A 17,978-nucleotide genomic window follows, 5' to 3' on the forward strand; every position below is an offset into this window, starting at 1 on the left:
GAAGGGAGAGGACTCCAATGGAAGAAGGGAGAGGACTCCAATGGAAGAAGGGAGAGGACTCCAATGGAAGAAGGGAGAGGACTCCAATGGAAGAAGGGAGAGGACTCCAATGGAAGAAGGGAGAGGACTCCAATGGAAGAAGGGAGAGGACTCCAATGGAAGAAGGGAGAGGACTCCAATGGAAGAAGGGAGAGGACTCCAATGGAAGAAGGGAGAGGACTCCAATGGAAGAAGGGAGAGGACTCCAATGGAAGAAGGGAGAGGACTCCAATGGAAGAAGGGAGAGGACTCCAATGGAAGAAGGGAGAGGACTCCAATGGAAGAAGGAGAGGAGGAGGAAAGGTTTGTTAAGGAAGGAAGTGGTAGCTGGGCAGGTCCGAATAAGTAACAAATGAAAGTTAATGACTAATGTTGAATAAGAGACTGTATATTGAATAGGTTGTTGGACGCCGAGGCCAGCCGCCCAAAACGAGCCGGCCGAGCTGGCAAAGCATGCCGGCAGCATTTGCTCGCCCTGCCGCCCAGCTGTTCCCGAGGGCAAAACCCTCTCCTGGGTCGGCTCTGCAAGGGTAGACTCGAGTATATACGGTACTCAGAAATTTATAGACATCATTTTATCTGAGCGATTTTTGTAGGCCAAGCTATTTTTCTGCTATTATTAGTGATGCTGGGTCAATTCGTGTCCTTGAAATTATTATGCAATCCCTGATGTATCCCACAATGGGGGGAAAAAAATAAATACACTGACTTCTTTTGTAAAGTGAATAGGAATATTTTAGTTTTTCTTTTAAGCCCAACAGAGCTGGAAGCTTATGAGCCATTTTTTAAACAACTATTTCATCTATGCGTGTAATACGTTAATAGTGTTTTCACAGCGTCGGTAAAATTAAATTGGAAAGTGTGCAAACTCCTCCTTGAGATAATGTGAACTGTCATTTTATCGGTAGTAAAACTACGGAACTACCAACTTGCCTCTAGCAGCAACTGTCGCTACTTTTGCCTAAAAATAGTTTATGAATAAAGGTGGGGAAAACCTGGGGAAAACTTGGCAAAAATAAAATAAAAGTACTGAGTGCAAATGTTTTTTTATACTGTAGTTGGAGTTTTCCACGCTTTTCACATTCAAGGCAGCATTCTCCCCATCCTCGCTGCTTTTCCAAAACATGCTTTGAAACCTTTGCATTTTATTGGGATGTATTCAGGACAACGCCTCCGCCTCCGAGGCGAGAGGAGGACGAGTAAGAGGAGGGCGAGAGGAGGACGAGTAAGAGGAGGGCGAGGGTGACAACGCCTCCGCCTCCGAGGCGAGAGGAGGACGAGTAAGAGGAGGGCGAGGGTGACAACGCCTCCGCCTCCGAGGCGAGAGGAGGACGAGTAAGAGGAGGGCGAGGGTGACAACGCCTCCGCCTCCGAGGCGAGAGGAGGACGAGTAAGAGGAGGGCGAGGGTGACAACGCCTCCGCCTCCGAGGCGAGAGGAGGACGAGTGAGAGGGGCGAAATGTCGAACGCCCCTCCGCCGACCACCGCCGCCGCCATCAAAAGCGGTGAAGAAACGCCGAGGCCAGCCGCCCAAAACGAGCCGGCCGAGCTGGCAAAGCATGCCGGCAGCATTTGCTCGCCCTGCCGCCCAGCTGTTCCCGAGGGCAAAACCCTCTCCTGGGTCGGCTCTGCAAGGGTAGACTCGAGTATATACGGTACTCAGAAATTTATAGACATCATTTTATCTGAGCGATTTTTGTAGGCCAAGCTATTTTTCTGCTATTATTAGTGATGCTGGGTCAATTCGTGTCCTTGAAATTATTATGCAATCCCTGATGTATCCCACAATGGGGGGAAAAAAATAAATACACTGACTTCTTTTGTAAAGTGAATAGGAATATTTTAGTTTTTCTTTTAAGCCCAACAGAGCTGGAAGCTTGCGAGCCATTTTTTTTAAACAACTATTTCATCTATGCGTGTAATACGTTAATAGTGTTTTCACAGCGTCGGTAAAATTAAATTGGAAAGTGTGCAAACTCCTCCTTGAGATAATGTGAACTGTCATTTTATCGGTAGTAAAACTACGGAACTACCAACTTGCCTCTAGCAGCAACTGTCGCTACTTTTGCCTAAAAATAGTTTATGAATAAAGGTGGGGAAAACCTGGGGAAAACTTGGCAAAAATAAAATAAAAGTACTGAGTGCAAATGTTTTTTTTAAAAAAATTGGTTTGGAGAAGGAAAGCTAATTTGCTGATCTGCGTGAGGGTCGGTTTCTTTTGCCTCCCGGCTCCTAGAAAGCCTCTGGAGCCTGGGGAGAGCGAAAAACAGGCCTTCCAGTCCCACCAGAAATTGGGAAACGGGCTGTTTCAGGCCTTCGGGGGGATGGGGAAGGTTGTTTTCGTCCTCTCTAGGCTCCTAGAAAGCCGCTGGAGCCTGGGAGGGGGCAAAAACTGAGCTTACCGGGCCATCACGTGCCAAAAGCAGGGGTCGCGGGGGGGTGGTTGCGCGTGTATGCACGGGGGGATGGAGCACACTGAATTATGGGTGTGGGTGCATGCGATCCCCCCCACGCCCCCGCTTTTGGCACACGATGGCAAAATGGTTAGCCACAACTGGTATAGGGTCTCCTGTTTCAGAGTTGGGACTAGAAGACCTCAAAGGTCCCTTCCAGCTCTGATTAACAGGTAGTCTGAAACTGGTGCACTTCAAATAAAAATGCATCATTTCTTTTAAAAAAATTGGTTTGGAGAAGGAAAGCTAATTTGCTGATCTGCGTGAGGGTCGGTTTCTTTTGCCTCCCGGGCTCCTAGAAAGCCTCTGGAGCCTGGGAGGCAAAACTGAGCTTACCGGGCCATCACGTGCCAAAAGCAGGGGTCGCGGGGGTGGTTGCGTGTATGCAGGGGATGGAGCACACTGAATTATGGGTGTGGGTGCATGCGATCCCCTCACGCCCCGCTTTGGCACACGATGGCAAAATGGTTAGCCACAACTGGTATAGGGTCTCCTGTTTCAGAGTTGGGACTAGAAGACCTCAAAGGTCCCTTCCAGCTCTGATTAACAGGTAGTCTGAAACTGGTGCACTTCAAATAAAATGCATCATTTCTTTTAAAAAAATTGGTTTGGAGAAGGAAAGCTAATTTGCTGATCTGCGTGAGGGTCGGTTTCTTTTGCCTCCCGGGCTCCTAGAAAGCCTCTGGAGCCTGGGAGGCAAAACTGAGCTTACCGGGCCATCACGTGCCAAAAGCAGGGGTCGCGGGGGTGGTTGCGTGTATGCAGGGGATGGAGCACACTGAATTATGGGTGTGGGTGCATGCGATCCCCTCACGCCCCGCTTTGGCACACGATGGCAAAATGGTTAGCCACAACTGGTATAGGGTCTCCTGTTTCAGAGTTGGGACTAGAAGACCTCAAAGGTCCCTTCCAGCTCTGATTAACAGGTAGTCTGAAACTGGTGCACTTCAAATAAAAATGCATCATTTCTTTTAAAAAAATTGGTTTGGAGAAGGAAAGCTAATTTGCTGATCTGCGTGAGGGTCGGTTTCTTTTGCCTCCCGGGCTCCTAGAAAGCCTCTGGAGCCTGGGAGGCAAAACTGAGCTTACCGGGCCATCACGTGCCAAAAGCAGGGGTCGCGGGGGTGGTTGCGTGTATGCAGGGGATGGAGCACACTGAATTATGGGTGTGGGTGCATGCGATCCCCTCACGCCCCGCTTTGGCACACGATGGCAAAATGGTTAGCCACAACTGGTATAGGGTCTCCTGTTTCAGAGTTGGGACTAGAAGACCTCAAAGGTCCCTTCCAGCTCTGATTAACAGGTAGTCTGAAACTGGTGCACTTCAAATAAAATGCATCATTTCTTTTAAAAAAATTGGTTTGGAGAAGGAAAGCTAATTTGCTGATCTGCGTGAGGGTCGGTTTCTTTTGCCTCCCGGGCTCCTAGAAAGCCGCTGGAGCCTGGGAGGCAAAACTGAGCTTACCGGGCCATCACGTGCCAAAAGCAGGGGTCGCGGGGGGGTGGTTGCGCGTGTATGCACGGGGGGATGGAGCACACTGAATTATGGGTGTGGGTGCATGCGATCCCCCTCACGCCCCCGCTTTTGGCACACGATGGCAAAATGGTTAGCCACAACTGGTATAGGGTCTCCTGTTTCAGAGTTGGGACTAGAAGACCTCAAAGGTCCCTTCCAGCTCTGATTAACAGGTAGTCTGAAACTGGTGCACTTCAAATAAAAATGCATCATTTCTTTTAAAAAAAAAATCCTACTAGGTTAAAATTCCACTTAATCTCAAAAGTGGAATCTGGATCTTTCCCCTAGCCCAAATTTAATTTAAACTACTCAGAAATTTATAGACATCATTTTATCTGAGCGATTTTTGTAGGCCAAGCTATTTTTCTGCTATTATTAGTGATGCTGGGTCAATTCGTGTCCTTGAAATTATTATGCAATCCCTGATGTATCCCACAATGGGGGGAAAAAAATAAATACACCGACTTCTTTTGTAAAGTGAATAGGAATATTTTAGTTTTTCTTTTAAGCCCAACAGAGCTGGAAGCTTGCGAGCCATTTTTTTAAAACAACTATTTCATCTATGCGTGTAATACGTTAATAGTGTTTTCACAGCGTCGGTAAAATTAAATTGGAAAGTGTGCAAACTCCTCCTTGAGATAATGTGAACTGTCATTTTATCGGTAGTAAAACTACGGAACTACCAACCTGCCTCTAGCAGCAACTGTCGCTACTTTTGCCTAAAAATAGTTTATGAATAAAGGTGGGGAAAAAATAAATACACTGACTTCTTTTGTAAAGTGAATAGGAATATTTTAGTTTTTCTTTTAAGCCCAACAGAGCTGGAAGCTTGCGAGCCATTTTTTTTAAACAACTATTTCATCTATGCGTGTAATACGTTAATAGTGTTTTCACAGCGTCGGTAAAATTAAATTGGAAAGTGTGCAAACTCCTCCTTGAGATAATGTGAACTGTCATTTTATCTGAGCGATTTTTGTAGGCCAAGCTATTTTTCTGCTATTATTAGTGATGCTGGGTCAATTCGTGTCCTTGAAATTATTATGCAATCCCTGATGTATCCCACAATGGGGGGAAAAAAATAAATACACTGACTTCTTTTGTAAAGTGAATAGGAATATTTTAGTTTTTCTTTTAAGCCCAACAGAGCTGGAAGCTTGCGAGCCATTTTTTTAAAACAACTATTTCATCTATGCGTGTAATACGTTAATAGTGTTTTCACAGCGTCGGTAAAATTAAATTGGAAAGTGTGCAAACTCCTCCTTGAGATAATGTGAACTGTCATTTTATCGGTAGTAAAACTACGGAACTACCAACTTGCCTCTAGCAGCAACTGTCGCTACTTTTGCCTAAAAATAGTTTATGAATAAAGGTGGGGGAAAAAACCTTTGTTCAAAAGCAGACCAATTAAATATTAGTAATGCTACTTCCCTGGGACAGACTTTATAGTGAAAATTGATAGCACATCAGTAATGAACTTCAGCTCATTCAGACAAACCGGTCAATGAAATCTGACCTTTAAACGTTGTTTTCTCTCGGTGGCCCAAATTTCACCCTACTAATGAGATAGCAATAGCAATAGTACTTAGACTTATATACTGCTTCATAGTGCTTTACAGCCCTTTTTAAGAGGTTTACAGAGTCAACCTCTTGCCCCCAACAATCTGGGTCCTCATTTTACCCACCCCGGAAGGATGGAAGGCTGAGTCAACCTTGAGCCTGGTGAGAATTGAACTGCCAAACTGCTGGCAGCCAGCAAAAGTAGCCTGCAGTACTGCATTCTAACCACTGCGCCACCGCGGCCAAACCTGACCGCTTATGAAAGTTGAATTAGGTGCAACATTGTAATATTTAAAGTTTCTCCTTCAGGTTTCTTGGGTAGCTCAGTGTGCATTTATGGTACCCGTTGAGCCATGGTGGCGCAATGGTTAGAGTGCAGTACTACAGGCTACTTCTGCTGACTACCAGCTGCCTGTAATTTGGCATCTCGTAATTCGAATCTCACTAGGCTCAAGGTTGACTCAGCCTTCCATCCTTCCGAGGTGGGTAAAATAAGGACCCAGATTGTTGGGGGCAATATACTGACTCTGTAAACTTCTTAAGAAAGGGCTGTGAAGTTCTGTGAAGCAGTATATAAGTCTTATTGCTATTGCTACTGGCAGTATACTCCACACAGAAATAGCAATAGCAGTTACTTATATACTGCTTCACAGTGCTTTGCAGCCCTCTCTAAGCAGTCTACAGAGTCAGCCTATTGCCCCCAACAATCTGGGTCCTTGTTTTACCCACCTCAGAAGGATGAAAAGTAAATCTTGAGCCACTCATAATCGAACTCGTGGAGTGAGGAGTTAAGCCTGCAGCACTGCATTCTAATCACTGCGCCATCTTATAAAATGTTTCATCTTAAGTTGGAATCCAGCTCTTCGCCTTTTTTTTTTTTAAATCTTGTCGACAAATAATTGTTTCTTCGAGATAACTCTTCAGCACTGGAAAGATGTGAAGTGTTAAAAGCTGCAAGAATCATCATAAAGCACAAACCAGCTTTGTTTACCTTATTTTTGACATGTAAGTATATTCTATCGCCGTGCAGCTTGTGTGCCCATCGGTCATCTGCAAACGCAGCATTCTGGGAGCCACTGAAGACTCTTCATTGTCCTTCGGCGCAGCTATATTGCGGATTTTTTGAATCTGCAGAACACAGGGGCCTTCCAGCTGCGATGACAAAGGGGGGAAAAAAATAACTATAAAAAATGTTAGACTGACATTCCAAATAGGCACTTTTGTTTAACTCATTCCCAAGTTTCCCAAGCACTTCAGTCAAAACAAAGCACATTCCAGCCGGCCACGTCAAGGTCATATCCGCGCAGACCCACAGTGGCCGGAGGGAGGGACCTCTACAACCCACGATAATGGCTTCGTTGGAGAATGTGACTAATGACACACCTCAGAGGGAGGGGGAAACAGGGTCAGTGGCAAGATGCAAATTAAGTGAGGCGAGAATTGGTTTCACTTGGTCCGTGCCGACATGAAGCTCTTAATAAATAACTGGATTTCTTTTGAAGCTTGGCTTGAGATCATATCTAATTAGGGCATCATCAGAACCCGGACAAAGGGTTCATTTGCCGAGCACGGTAAAATCAGGAACTCCAGGCAGTTCAAAAGAATATAAAGGTTTATTGCAAGCTTGTGTTCGCTACAAGAATCTGAACTACTAACGGCCAAAGCAACTAGGTGGTAGATAAGAGTCAATGGAATTCAAGGTGGGCTGGGCTTAGATTTCTTGTGAGTACGAAGAGATTCGAGGCTGATGACAGTCTTGAACCCTCCCTCTGGCTCAGCCTGGCCATCCCCTACAATAGCCTGTGATTACAAAGTTAGGATTTTCATGTTATTTCAATGTCCCAAAGGTGTTTTTTTCAAGAAGCAACTGGAATTTCTGGTACCGCAATGGTGCCATACCAGAAAGTTCAGTTGCCTCTTGAAAAGAAAGCACCTTTGGGACAACCATGACCTGGAAAACGGAGAATCTCCGTAGATATACAATTTCAAGTAATGTATTTAAGCTATTTTACGAGGAAGGTCTCCTACTTAATCTTAAAGCTCTAGCGTTATGACTTATTAGAGATAAAGAAATAACCCGTCGTTTATAACTGAGTGTTGTGAGCTTGTATCCAGCTATTCTTGGGTCTGCTAATTGGAGTTTTTAACACTTTTCCACTGGTGGATCATTTTAGCCAGAAGTTATCTGCTTCGGGCCTCCATATTCACTGAAACCAAAGACAGGGTTATAATCTAGGAGAGACAGAAACATCTCTGTGAAAAAAACTGCCAAATTGTGTATTGTATTATCGCTTCAGGAAAGTTTTCCACGCTGGGTTTAGTCACTTTAATACACCAAGGAAGATAAAAGCGTGAATTTCTCTCTTGTTGCTGAAGTGAGAGATTTTTTTTTTTAAAATGTCCAATTATTTGTGAACGCATGGCAATTCTGGTTTTTGTTTATGCTTTCAAATGCCAGCATCCCCCTATACGCTACAAGCAAAGACTCTGAAAATGAAGGGGCTCTCTACTGCAGTCTGAAGAACATGCTCAGCAACCATAAATATATTACAGGTACTCCTTGACTTACAACAGTACGTTTAGTGACTGTTCGAAGTTACAACAGCACTGAAAAAAGTGACTTACGGCCGTTTTTCACACTTACAACAAACTGCAGCATCCCCATAACCATGTGATCAAAATTCAGACGCTCGGCAACTGGCATGTACTTAATGACGGTTGCGATGTCCCAGGGTCATGTTGATCGCCTTTTGCGACCTTCTAACAAGCAAAGTCAATGGGGAAGCCTGTTTCACTTAGCAACCGTGTCCTGCAGCGATTCACTTAACAACGGGGGCAAGAAGTGTCCTAAAATGGGGCAAAACCCACTGAACAAATGTCTCGCTTAACAATGGAAATCTTAGGCTCAATTGTAACAGTAACAGAGTTGGAAGGGACCTTGGAGGTCATCTAATCCAACCCCCTGCTCAGCAGGAGACCTGTACTAGGGATTCGAACCGCCGAACTGCTGATCTTTCGGATCGACAAGCTCAGTGTCTTAGCTACTGCGCCACCTAGTGAGGCAAACACCTATTGTGTTTGTAAGTCAAGGGCTACTTGTATACCCATACGAATACTTGCATATTAAAACATGTTTAAAGAAGCTTTTTTAGGCTAGACTCGAAGTTATTTCTGCAAATACTATATCCTGATGGGAGGGAGAATCATCTTAATACTTAAAGCTAAACAATCTTAGATCTTCTCTTCAGTATAATACAAGCAACAACAACAAGCCAAAAAAAAACCAAAAAACCGCCAGGTACCTACATTTCAAGCATATAACTAAGTTTTTAAAAAGATGTTTGCAGAAAACATCCAACTTCCTAATTTAGAATGTCCAAAGTAATCCAACAATATTTAATCAGGAGGGAGGGGAAATACTGTTTTCCTTGTTTTAGCTTTAAATTGGTACAACCTATTCAAAAACAGTGTTGAAAAATCAACCAGGACAGTGTTGGGGGAAAACAAAAAATCAACCTTCCTTTTATACGCCAAATGATCATTCCTGACCAGTCTGAACTATATTTTAACTCTACAATAAAAGGAGAAAAAAAACCTGTCACTCAGCACGTTTAACATTATTTTCTTCAAGTTTAATCAAATACAGCCATCTTGTGGCTGAACCGTGTTTTTACAGTCCACGGAGGATTTCTACATTTGCTCTTTTACAACTTTTGTTCTTCGGAGAGAAAAAACAGCAACACTTTGTAATACAACACACACACACACACTTTTTTCCCAAACTTTTGCACAAACTTACTAAAGACAGAACAAGGATTTAAAAAAATATATATTTTTTTTACCTTTTCTACTTTTCCGCCATTGATGTCACTTGGGAGAAATTTCTTGCCAATGGCTCTCAAGTCTGTCTAAAGTTGAAAGAAACATTAAAGGTGAAACGTTGCTTTTCAAAGGCAAGGGACGAGGAAGAAAAGGGAAGCCAGCTTTGCAATAAAGATGATTCGACCGCAGGTCACCGCGATCAATGTAGGTTCAGGATTTTATTTTATTTTTCACATCTTATAAAACTGCATTTTCTTTTTTCTTTTTCTTTCTTTCTTTTTCTTTTTGCAACTCAAGGCACTCTTCATAAATTAAAATACAACTTTGTCAAGCGGCTGATGAGCAGAGGAGCTATCCAAAGCAAATCGCTTTTGCTTCAGTTTTTTTTTTTACTTTTGGTAATAGTTCGAACAGTGTTTACCATTAATATCAAGCAAATCATCAGACTCCAAAGGGAGTTGCTTTAATTTTATAACAAGCCACGTGGGGTTGCAGTTTAAATGCTGGTTCTCGCTTACTCACCCGCCTCACTATTTCCATTAAGATTCACTGTGGACTATTAAAAAAAAGACAATGAATGTTCTAACTCCTATTTATTTGGTTCGGTGTCTCAGAAAACATACAGGTAATCCAGTATTTGAGGGGCTGCCACCAAGAGGAGAGGGTCAATTTAATTTTGCAAAGCACCAGAGGGCAGGGCAGGAAACAATGGATGGAAACCAATCAAGGAGAGAAACAACCTGGAATTAAGGAGAAACTTCCTAACAGTGAGGACAATTAACCAGTGGAACAGCTTGCCACCAGACGTCATGCTTGCCACCAGACGTCACTTCAGCTTCCCACCAGCTTGCCACCAGACGTCACTTCAAATTTCTAGGTTCTATCATATCGCAAGACCTAAAATGGACAGCTAACATCAAAAACATCATTAAAAAAGGACAACAAAGAATGTTCTTTCTGCGCCAACTCAGTAAGCTCAAACTGCCCAAGGAGCTGCTGATTCAGTTCTACAGAGGAATTATTGAGTCTGTCATTTGCACCTCTATAACTGTCTGGTTCGGTTCTGCAACCCAACAAGAAAAACACAGACTTCAGAGGATCATTAGAACTGCAGAAAAAATAATTGCTACCAACTTGCCTTCCATTGAGGACCTGTATACTGCACGAATCAAGAAGAGAGCCGTGAAAATATTTGCAGATCCCTCGCATCCTGGACATAAACTGTTTCAACTCCTACCTCAAACGACGCTATAGAGCACTGCACACCAGAACAACTAGACACAAGAACAGTTTTTTCCCGAAGGCCATCACTCTGCTAAACAAATAATTCCCTCAACACTGTCAGACTATTTACTGAATCTGCACTACTATTAATCGTTTCATAGTTCCCATCACCAATCTCTTTCCACTTATGACTGTATGACTATAACTTGTTGCTGGCAATCCTTATGATTTATATTGATATATTGACCATCAATTGTGTTGTAAATGTTGTACCTTGATGAAGGTATCTTTTCTTTTATGTACACTGAGAGCATATGCACCAAGACAAATTCCTTGTGTGTCCAATCACACTTGGCCAATAAAGAATTCTATTCTATTCTATTCTATTCTATTCTATTCTATTCTATTCTATGGGTGCTCCATCACTGGAGGTTTTTAAGAAAGGACTGGACAGCCACTTGTCGGAAATGGTATAGGGTCTCCTGCTCGAGCACAGGGGTTAGACTAGAAGACCTCCAAGGTCCCTTCCAGGACCTATTCTGATTGAGTTATGATCGTAACTGAACCACAGAATTGCAGCTCTAAGTCATTGTTTCCACATTTCTTAAGTGAACCCGGCAGTTGCAAAGCAAACACGGTGATTGTAAAGGGAAACTCTTGTTCGCTACGAGCAGCTTTTTGTAGAGAGCCAGAAGCAAAAGCTGGTTTTGAGCGAAAAAACAACATAATTTGTGGTCAGGTGACTGCAAATGGCTGTGAGTGCGAGGCTGGCTGCTGAACATCCATAATGCTGCCATGTCACCACGCTGAGACAGATGTTAGAACGTCAAAACCAGCTTTTAAGTCTCTTTTTTGGCGTCTGTCGTAACTTCAGACAGTCACTGAACAACCAGTCGTAAGTTGAAGACTTATCTTGTCTGTATATAAGGTTGGGGACTAAGAGACCCATGGGCATGGAAGCCAGCTTAGGGGACCTGGGTCCAATCATTGTCTCTCAGCCCAAATCAGCATCTGCAATAAGCTGGCTGATAAACCAAGATCTTTATAACCTCATGAATCAGGTACTTAAGAGATTAACAGAGTTGGAAGGGACCTTGTAGGTCATCCAGTCCAACCCCCCGCCCAAGCAGGAGACCCTACACCATTTCTGACAGATGGCAGTCCAGTCTCTTCTTGAAAGCTTCCAGGGATGAAGCTCCCACAACTTCTAACGGCAACTTCTGTTTCATTGGTTGATTGTTCTCACTGTCAGAAAATCTCTGCTTGATCAATTTCTATCCATTATTTCTTGGCTGGCCTTTGGGTGCTTTGGAAAATAGTTTGACCCCCTTCTCTCCATGGCAGCCCCTCAAATATTGGAAGACTGCGATCATGTCTCCCCTGGTCCTTCTCTTCACTAGACTAGCTATGCCCAGTTCCTGCAACCATTCATCGTATGTTTTAGTCTCCAGTCCCCTCATCATCCTGGTTGCTCTTCTCTGCACTTTTTCTAGAGTCTCAACATCTTTTTTAACACCTTCTAATTTCAGCGTTAGAAGAAAACAGATCCTGTGACAAACTTGGAAGAATATTTTACGAAGAACAAAGGGAGATGGTCAGCAAGAAATGAGGAGGAAACCTATTGGACGGAACATCTCAGATAATTCTGAATTGAGGAATAATAATAATGCTAAAGGACTTGAAAGGATCTAAGGATGCCCTCTTCTCCTCTTTTAATTTTCCACATAGTGACAAGTAAGTTAATAAATATATATCCCCCTCATTTCGCCTGGTCTTCTGTCAAAACAAGCCAGTAAACAATTTTGAAGGCTTTAAGGGTCTCTGGGTGAAAATATGCTTTGAATAATGGATATTTCCTCTGCACCTTTCAAAAATAAGCAAAAGAAATATTGTATTCTAATAATAAAAAAAACATGAAAATAAATCTTCAGCCAAATTTAACAGATCAAATTTTAATCTGTAAACTAAGAAAGCCATGGTTTATTGACTTATTTCTAAAGACACATAAATCAATACAAAATCAGAAATAGGTTCAGTTCGTCTGGTTAGCTGCCAATTTGTTATTGCAAACCAGTGACCAATTAAAGAGACGCTTTTCGTAAGATGCGTGGTTTTTAAGTGTTTAGGAAGCCCTTCTAGATGAAAAGTTGACAATGAAGAGGCTTGAAAAACTCAATAATGAAGGAGAAATGGATTCAATCTTGCTCAATATTTAATGAATTATTATTTTTTCCTAACAGTTCACTTTCAACCATGTAAGCATCATGCTGGACAGAAAATTGTAAGTATTTTGAGCATATAGATGATTTTTTAAAAATTCAAACCTTTTTTTTTTTGCTACAGTACTTTTTTATTCTGTAGTTTTTAGTGCTAAACATTATTTTTAAGAAAAACATTCAGAAAAGTACTTGGTAACACAATACTTGGGATGTGCAACAGCTAGTGACATGACAGTTGAAAATACATACGGTAGGTCCAGTTCTTTTACCAAGAAAATGTCAGTTTTTATTTACAGGCACAATTAAATTTTTAATTGTGTCAAATTTGCATATCAAATTTTTCAACTTTCAGTTTTCAAACATTAAAAGGTAAAGGTTCCCCTTGCACATACATGCTAGTCTTTCCCAACTCTAAGGGGCGTTGCTCATCTCCGTTTCAAAGCTGAAGAGCCAGCGCTGTCCAAAGACGTCTCCGTGGTCATGTGGCCGGCATGATTCAATGCCAAAGGTGCACGGAACGCTGTTACCTTCCCACCAAAGGTGGTCCCTATTTTTCTACTTGCATTTTTTACCTGCTTTCGAACTGCTAGGTTGGCAGAAGCTGGGACAAGTAACGGGAGCTCACCCCGTTACACGGCACTAGGGATTCGAACCGCTGAACTGCCGACCTTTCGATCGACAAGCTCAACGTCTTGCCCACTAAGCCACCACATCCCCTTTTCAAACATTAAGGGTGGTCAAAAGTTGTGACATGCCTTGGGGATTGTAAAGATATGTTGGTTACTTTAATATAATTTAGATGTGCTTGGTAGGTAACTACATACATCTCATAACTTTTAATATTTTGTTTGTTTCAGTTATTTTACTGTGTTCCACCAGCTTTCATATCATCCTATGTCTTATCCACTTTCCATTTGGAAATCTATCTTGTCACTTTTTTTTTCAAATAGAATTTACACTTTCTCTTCTTGCAATAGTTCTACTTGGAGCTAGGCTTTTATTTTCATTTTTTTTAAAAAAAAAGTAAGCTTCTTTCTTTGCCTTCGTAGTCTATTTCCCCACCCCACCCTTCTGACACTATCAAAGAATGGTCTGCTTTACATTCTAAACTTCTCCTCATCCTTGTAATTCCTGTATTCTTAAGCAATCAAACCACTCGTGCTTTTAAACGAATATTCATTTTGTCTGCCACTTCGGTATAAGAATGGATTTAATTATAATTAAACCACCACTTTCACTTCTATGCGTGTCTCAATAAAATTCACTCCAGATCTATATTCTGCTCTATTACATACTTTCCATTTCTCTTAAATTCACAGAATTTACAAAAAACCTTTTCTACTTTTCTTTTTTCTGTGTCATTTGCCAATTCATTTTTTTTTTAAATTATTCCTCTTAGTCGACAATCAAATCATCCAGATATCAAGAATGATGGCCCCGTATTTTCCTCTGCTATCCACCCGTTATGGTTTTGGGCAATCAAGGTTTCCACAAAACATTTTAATAAGTAGAAAACTTACTAAAGGACTGTTACCCTGAGTTGCCCTCATTCTACAGGCACCCTTCTTACTAATAAAGACAGTAGCAGTTTTGATGTGAACAATTTAGGCCAATATGACAGTGGCTGGTGGCTCAGACTGCTAAGACAGTCTGTTATTAACACAGCTGCTTGCAATTACTGCAGGTTCAAGTCCCACCAGGCCCAAGGTTGACTCAGCCTTCCATCCTTTATAAGGTAGGTAAAATGAGGACCCAGATTGTTGGGGGAAATAAGTTGACTTTGTATATAATATACAAATGGATGAAGACTATTGCTTAACATAGTGTAAGCCGCCCTGAGTCTTCGGAGAAGGACAAGATATAAATGCAAATAAAAAAAATAAAATAAGTAAAACTAAAGTGTAGCCAGCTTTATCCTAATATTACTGACATTCTAGGCAAATTATAATCTCTAACCTAGAAACCAGCCTGCAATCTAACCGACTATTATTTGCAGCCTACTAAACACAGAAGGAGGAAAATGAAGTACACTGACATATACCTAGTCTTTTATCCTTTCCCAAGACCAAGCAAAATTTCAATATGTGCTTCTAAAGAAATTCTAAACAGAAATCAGAGTTGGGCTGTGTTTCCTTCCTTCCTTCCTTCCTTCCTTCCTTCCCTTCTTTCCTTCCTTCTTGCTCCCTTCCTATTCTCCCTCTCCCTCCTTCCTTCCTGTTTTCCTCTTCCTTATTGTTCCTTTCCTATTCTTCCTCTCCCTCCCTCCCTCCTTCCTTTCTGTTTTCCTCTTCCTTATTGCTCCCTTCCTGTTCTCCCTCCCTTCCTTATTAATATTTTTTAATAAGAGACTAGACAGTCACTTGTCTGAAATGGTATAGGGTACCCTCCTCAAGGTTAGACTAAAAGACCTCCAACATCCCTTCCAGCTCTATTCTGATTATTTCCTCCCTCCCTCCCTCTTTAAAAATATACCTTCACTTAATATATTTATTTATTTATTTTATAAATAAATAAATATATTTATTTCATTTATTTTTAATGACAAACAATACATGACTGACCAGAAGATGTAAATTTGAACAACATAAAACAGAAGGCTAATAAATATTTCTCAAAGGAAAAATGAAATAACCAGCCTAGAACATTTTCATTTCTAGAGCTAGCTAGTGTATTTAAAAAGTTAACTAACAAATGACCACAGGACCCGAGTAAGTATACATTTTAAAAGTTCGCAAATTGTACCTACATTAAGTGCAATCAGGATAATATCGTTGATGTTAACTTTTTCAGACGAGTTTGTGCAAGCCTCGATCCCTTCATCTGACAGGTACCTATTTCAAGGGAGGGGGAAAAAAAACAGAACTTCAGTTAGGTTTATTAGGAATTCAGACTAATAACAATCCAGTTAATTGCAAAATGCTGTTTTAATCAGAGACGTACGTTAGAAAATAATGATTCAATAGACAACGGAGAGCAGGAATTGTCAAATGCAGCACCATTGTCCATTTCTAAAGTTTTTAACACTTCCCAAAGAGCCTCTTTTTAACACACCTCTCCGTTCCGTAAGGTATCAGGATCTTATGAACACTGAAACTCCCATTTTTTTTAAAAAAGAACTATGTATATACAGTTTATATTGCTTTAGTAATTACTAGCTTTTGAAATTATGGATTTGTGGGTTTTTTTTAAAAAAAAAACATATATGGTTATAGTTCAAGGAAAGTAAAACCACGGCAGCGAAGGTGCAGATACAACCCTATACAACAAGGATGACTTGCACCTAACAGGAAAATAGTCACTTTTAATCATCTTCTTTTAATGACCCCATAATCCCTTGCTGGGCAACTGAACGGAGCTGAGTGTTTACTGGCCGGGTGCCCTTCCTGTTGCCAATGCGGAGTTATTTTCAGCAGATATATTCTCATCGTGCCCAGAGAGAGAAATATCTGCCTCTACCTAGGATCGAACTCACAGCCTCCTGAATGTGGGCCACCACACCACTCTAAACAGTCACTTTTAATGGTACAGAAATTATAGAGTTCTGCAATGGCTAATTTATACGGCATAAAAAATATTTGGAATATTTGCTCCATTGCTTCTGACCTTATCATTTGGATATAGAGGAGCTCAAAAACTGAATGGATTAATGTGAGGATGTTTGGATGTCGAATGTATACAATTTTACGCTCATAGAGGTGAGGTACCATATTTTTTGGACTATAAGACATTCCTTTTTGTCTCCCAAAAGGGGGAGAAAATGTCTGTGCATCTTATAGACAGAATATTGCAGAAGCCCCGCCCACCTGCCAGCCTTTTTTTTTTTTTTTTTGCCTCCATACACCGTTTTTGATGTATTTTTTCAGCCTTTTTAAGGCCTTTTTTTTTGGCCCATTTTTGAGATATTTTTCAGCCTGTTTTCAAGGCTTTTTTGGCCCATTTTGGGGACTTTTTTCAGCCTGGGGTTTTTTTGTTTTTTTGTTTTTTTGGCCTTTTGGGGTCCATTTTTGAGGTTTTTTGGCCCATTTTCAGGGCTTTTTTTGTCCCACTTTTTCCGAAAAATGTGCTAAAAAAGCCTCAAAAATGGGCCAAAAAAAAAGCCTCGAAAACAGCCCCAAAAAACCTTGAAAATGGGCCAAAAAAGCCCTGAAAATGGGCCAAAACAAGCCTCAAAAAATGGGCTGGAAAAAAAATGGGCCAAACAAGCCTCAAAAATGGGCTGAAGAAAGCCCCAAAAATGGGCTGGAAAAAAACCTTGAAAATGGACCAAAAAAGCCTTGAAAATGGGCCAAAGAAAGCCCAAGAAACAGGCCGAAAAAAGTCTGGAAAAGGGCCAAAAAAAGCCCCCCCCCAAAAAAATAGGCCAAAAACTTTTTTGTTGTTGTTTTCCTCTTCTAAATTTAGGTGTGTCTTATAATCCGAAAAATACGGTACATTAAGTTGTGAGAATGGATGACCAAACCAACATTATTAGGCATGGCTTATGGATAAAGGTGCACATGAAGTCACTTTGATGCACAACTTAGGGTGCTGTTGTGTCTCGTCCGATCTCACCACAGCCGGGGCCTTCTTATCTGCTTCCGAACACGGAGGAATGTCCTAGTATGCCTCCCGGCCCCAGCCCTGGCTCCATGCCCAGACAAGCTGAAGAGGAGGAAGTATCTCCAGCCCCCAGCTCTGGCTCCATGCCCAGGCAAACGGAGCAACTAGACCCCTCCCCCTCCTCCACAGCATGTGAGCCTGAGGGAGGTCAATTGCCAACAGCTGCAGACTGGAGTGACCCACGCGTCAGAAGACTTGATAGACGGAGGCAACAGAAGGAAGGGAGGGGCAGGCCTGGATAAGTGCTGAGTCATGGAGCCACACCCCATGGCCTATATAAAGGACCTGCTTTCTGGCATTCTCTGAGTCAGGCAAAGTCTAAACATATCTTGCTGAAGTCACTTTCTGGTCTCCTGCCTGCCCTGAGCACTTTGCTAGGACTTTGGCAGAGCTGCAGAGGCACGCCTGATTCGGATTTCCCTGACCCGGCCGTCAGCGGAGGAGTGGGACACGACAGGTGCTACCGCAGGGGTCTCCAACCTTGGTCCCTTTAAGACTTGTGGACTTCAACTCCTAGAGTTCCTCAGCCAGTTTTGCTCAGAGTCCCTC

At 42.0% G+C, this 17,978-nt stretch overlaps 1 protein-coding gene across 3 annotated transcripts in view; it reads right to left on the bottom strand.

The window, feature by feature from the left end:
- The window catches only part of TDRD3 (tudor domain containing 3), a 98,359-nt gene that overhangs the window by 68,881 nt on the left and 11,500 nt on the right, over window positions 1-17,978 (bottom strand). For 2 of the 3 annotated variants that reach the window (XM_058184945.1, XM_058184944.1), the window contains exons 2-4: window positions 15,577-15,661; window positions 9,408-9,473; window positions 6,557-6,717 (exon numbers count right to left, since the gene is read on the bottom strand). In XM_058184945.1, coding sequence (XP_058040928.1) covers window positions 6,557-6,717; window positions 9,408-9,473; window positions 15,577-15,661 — 312 coding nt within the window. Of the gene's footprint in view, window positions 1-6,556; window positions 6,718-9,407; window positions 9,474-15,576; window positions 15,662-17,978 lie in introns of those variants that run through there. The other variant, XM_058184946.1, reaches the window with a different exon arrangement.

This window comes from Ahaetulla prasina, chromosome 5 (assembly GCF_028640845.1).
Source record: "Ahaetulla prasina isolate Xishuangbanna chromosome 5, ASM2864084v1, whole genome shotgun sequence".
NCBI lineage: Eukaryota > Metazoa > Chordata > Lepidosauria > Squamata > Colubridae > Ahaetulla > Ahaetulla prasina.